The following is a 2,901-nucleotide window of genomic DNA, read 5'->3' on the forward strand; positions in this document are numbered from 1 at the left end:
ACGTCGGCGCCCCCGCTCCGGGCTGCGACTCCAGACGCGACGACGTGAAAGGGGAGAAAAGAAAGGGAGAGGGCGAGACTGCCGGGGGCGGCCGGCTACGAGGTGTTAAACATTTTTGTTTGCCTCTGACTTGTGGAGACCGAGGGCCGTGTCTCCGCAGCGCTCTGCTGGGTGGAAGGTGCCTGGGGGTCGGGGTTCTTAGCAACCTACTCCAGGCTGGGGGCTGGGGGTGGGGGGTGGGAGGGAGAGGCGGAGGAGCGGGCAGGGTGGCCGAAAAGTAAGACACGCAAGAGACCTCGGGACACAAAACGTCTCCGGGACCCCTGCGCCAAGGCTCTGCGGGAAGGATCCTGAAACTGCTCCCCGGGGGCATTTCAGCAGCTCCAGGATCCTGCGGCGTGTTGCAGAAGTCTCTCCCGAGCCCAGGAGCAGAGGTGCTGGGGAACCACTCCCCGGGGTCCCCGCGCTCCGCCGGCCGCCTCCTCCAAGAGCCCTCACTCACACGCGCACACGCACACACGCGAGCGCGCACACACACACACACTCGCACGCCACCCCGGGCGCGCCGGCTCCGAGAGCGGCGGCGTGCAGGACTGAAGTGGATGTCCCTCCCCACCCCCGACGCGTCGCCCCCAGCCCCCGCCCCTACCTCCTTCCCCCTCCCCTCCCGCTCCTACGCAAATAAGAACTCGGCGATTCCCCTCCTGCCGCTTTGATTTCGGGCACCTCCGACAGATAATTGGGAAGGGTTTCCAGAAGGTGGGAAATGTCACCTGATTCACACTGAACTTTTAAAAGCTCCCCACCCCCAAAGAGCCGGCACACCCTCGGTCGCGGCCGCCCTCTCACAGCCCCACACACTGGGAGACCGCCCACCGCAAACCTCGGAGACCCCCGTCTAGATTTAAAGCACGGCTGCGCCCGGCTTCTGACGTCCATTGAATCGCGCGGGCGGCCGCTGGCGAGCGCGGGGCTGCGCCGGGATCGCTGCGCCCTCCGCCGCTCGCCTCTGCGACGCGCGCCGCTCGCCCAAGCCACCCGCCGCCGCGCTCCTCGCCCCGCGCCTGCCCCAGGATGGTCTGCGCCAGGCACCAGCCCGGCGGGCTCTGCCTCCTGCTGCTGCTACTCTGCCAGTTCATGGAGGACCGCAGCGCCCAGGGTGAGTGGAGGGGATGCGCCTGGAGGCTCGGCTGGGGCAGGGGTTCTACTTTTCTGTCGTTTCCACTTGGTCTGTTCTGACCGACGCTGCTCTCGGAAGATGTTGGAACCACCCAGCTACTCCTGTAGAAAGGAACCGGAGCAAAAGACTGAAGGCAGTGACACTTTAAGATAGAGAGCGGAGTTTAGAGCCAGGTTATCCTCAAAAAGGAAAGGGCTTGAGTGGGGGAGCTGGAGCTTCTGTAGTTAGGGGTAGATGCTCCAAGTTCTGGTCCTAATGACTTTAGATGTTATCTCCCCGGGCTGGCTCGGGAGGAGGGCGAGCATCCGTAGCCTGGAGATTACAGTCGACCTACTAGCAATCTACCCATCTTCTTTCCATATCTTTTGGAGAGTTTTTCTTTTTAATGACGGAGTGGGGGATGGGAGATACCGAATTTTCTTGGGTGGTTGGGGGACGTGGTTTCAGAAACTTTGCCCAAACTTGGAAATGTGGGTACTGAAATTTTTAGAGGGAGGTAGTTTTACGCTTAGCGGATGCTCCTTCTACCCCTCTCCCCCCAAACCCCGCGAAAAAGAAGAAAGACAAACCAAATTATTAGCCCGAAGTGTTTTAAGTACTTTACAGTTTTCTCCACTTCACCCTATTCCTGTTAACTTCTGTGAAGCAAGCAGCCCACAAGCTGTTTAGACTCTGACGTGGATTAAAGAGCAAATTTCTGAAGTTTATCTTCTAAAATTAAAAATGGATTTATTTTATTCCAATTAGTCTCCGGGCGGGATTTAAAAAAATAAAATAGTGGTAACCCCGCAGCTTGCTCTCCAATTGCCCCTAATCACTTTGGTGATTCATGAGAAGTCTGCTTGCCCAAAGTCCGAACACTTAAAGAGGGACGGGGAAGAAACTATTTGTAAAGAGGTTCTTGGTGGACATGAGGTAGGTATGTGTGACCCGATAGACGCCTCCCAGCTAACCCTGCTGCGTTGCCTGTTAGAGCGGTAAGGTTTTGTGTGTTGTAAGCTGCCCTCCCGGGCACTGGCCCTTACCGTCTGCCCGACAGTAGACTGGGCAACCCGCCTTTCTGATAGGGGCGCTGCCTGGGTGCCGGGACGTGGGCGCCAGGGAAAGCAGCCCTTGGAGATTTCGAAAGACCGCGGTGGCTGCGGGCGTGCTCCGGGCTGGCCGATTGCAAAACGGGCCCGTCGGGCGGGCTGCGCCTCGAGGCCGCTCAGGGCAGATCCAGGCTCGGCCCGACTGCTTTTTTTTTTTTTTTTTTTTGCTTTCATTTTTCACAAATGTCTTTTTTGCTTGATCTGTTCCTGCAGATCCATATTCATATTCATTCTCCCTACCCCCCCCCCTCGCCCTCCTTCCCTTCCTTCCACGTCTCGTCTCCCCTCTCTTACTTTCTTAACCCCTGTCACAAATAATTCTCTTACCGCCTACATGAAACCAACATGTAAAAACATCCGTCGCATCCTGTTTTTGTCAGGTTCTTTAATCTGTTCTTCCAGTCGCTGCAGGTTATGAAATGGGACGAATAAAAGTAAACAGTCTAGTAAAAGTCAATGCAAGCTGCACGTGTTGTGTCTGGGTCACTGGTAACTGACATTGATATGGCTGGGGCGCGGCGGCGGCGGCTCTAGCCCACCTCCCACCTCGATGACGGGTCTTTCCCCACTCTCCCCTTTGCAGATTCGTATTCTCTCTCTCTCTCTCTCTCTCTCTCTCTCTCTCTCTCT

The 2,901-nt window shown here is 57.1% G+C and overlaps 1 protein-coding gene across 2 annotated transcripts in view; it reads left to right on the forward strand.

The window, feature by feature from the left end:
• The first annotated feature begins 682 nt into the window (after positions 1-682).
• The window catches only part of Fst (follistatin), a 6,786-nt gene continuing 4,567 nt past the window's right edge, over positions 683-2,901 (forward strand). For both annotated transcript variants that reach the window (XM_028783894.1, XM_028783898.1), the window contains exon 1: positions 683-1,159. In XM_028783894.1, coding sequence (XP_028639727.1) covers positions 1,075-1,159 — 85 coding nt within the window. In that variant the 5' untranslated portion in view covers positions 683-1,074. The remainder of the gene's footprint in view (positions 1,160-2,901) is intronic.

Source organism: Grammomys surdaster, unplaced genomic scaffold (genome assembly GCF_004785775.1).
Source record: "Grammomys surdaster isolate TR1022 unplaced genomic scaffold, NIH_TR_1.0 99, whole genome shotgun sequence".
In the NCBI taxonomy this organism is placed as follows: Eukaryota; Metazoa; Chordata; class Mammalia; order Rodentia; family Muridae; genus Grammomys; species Grammomys surdaster.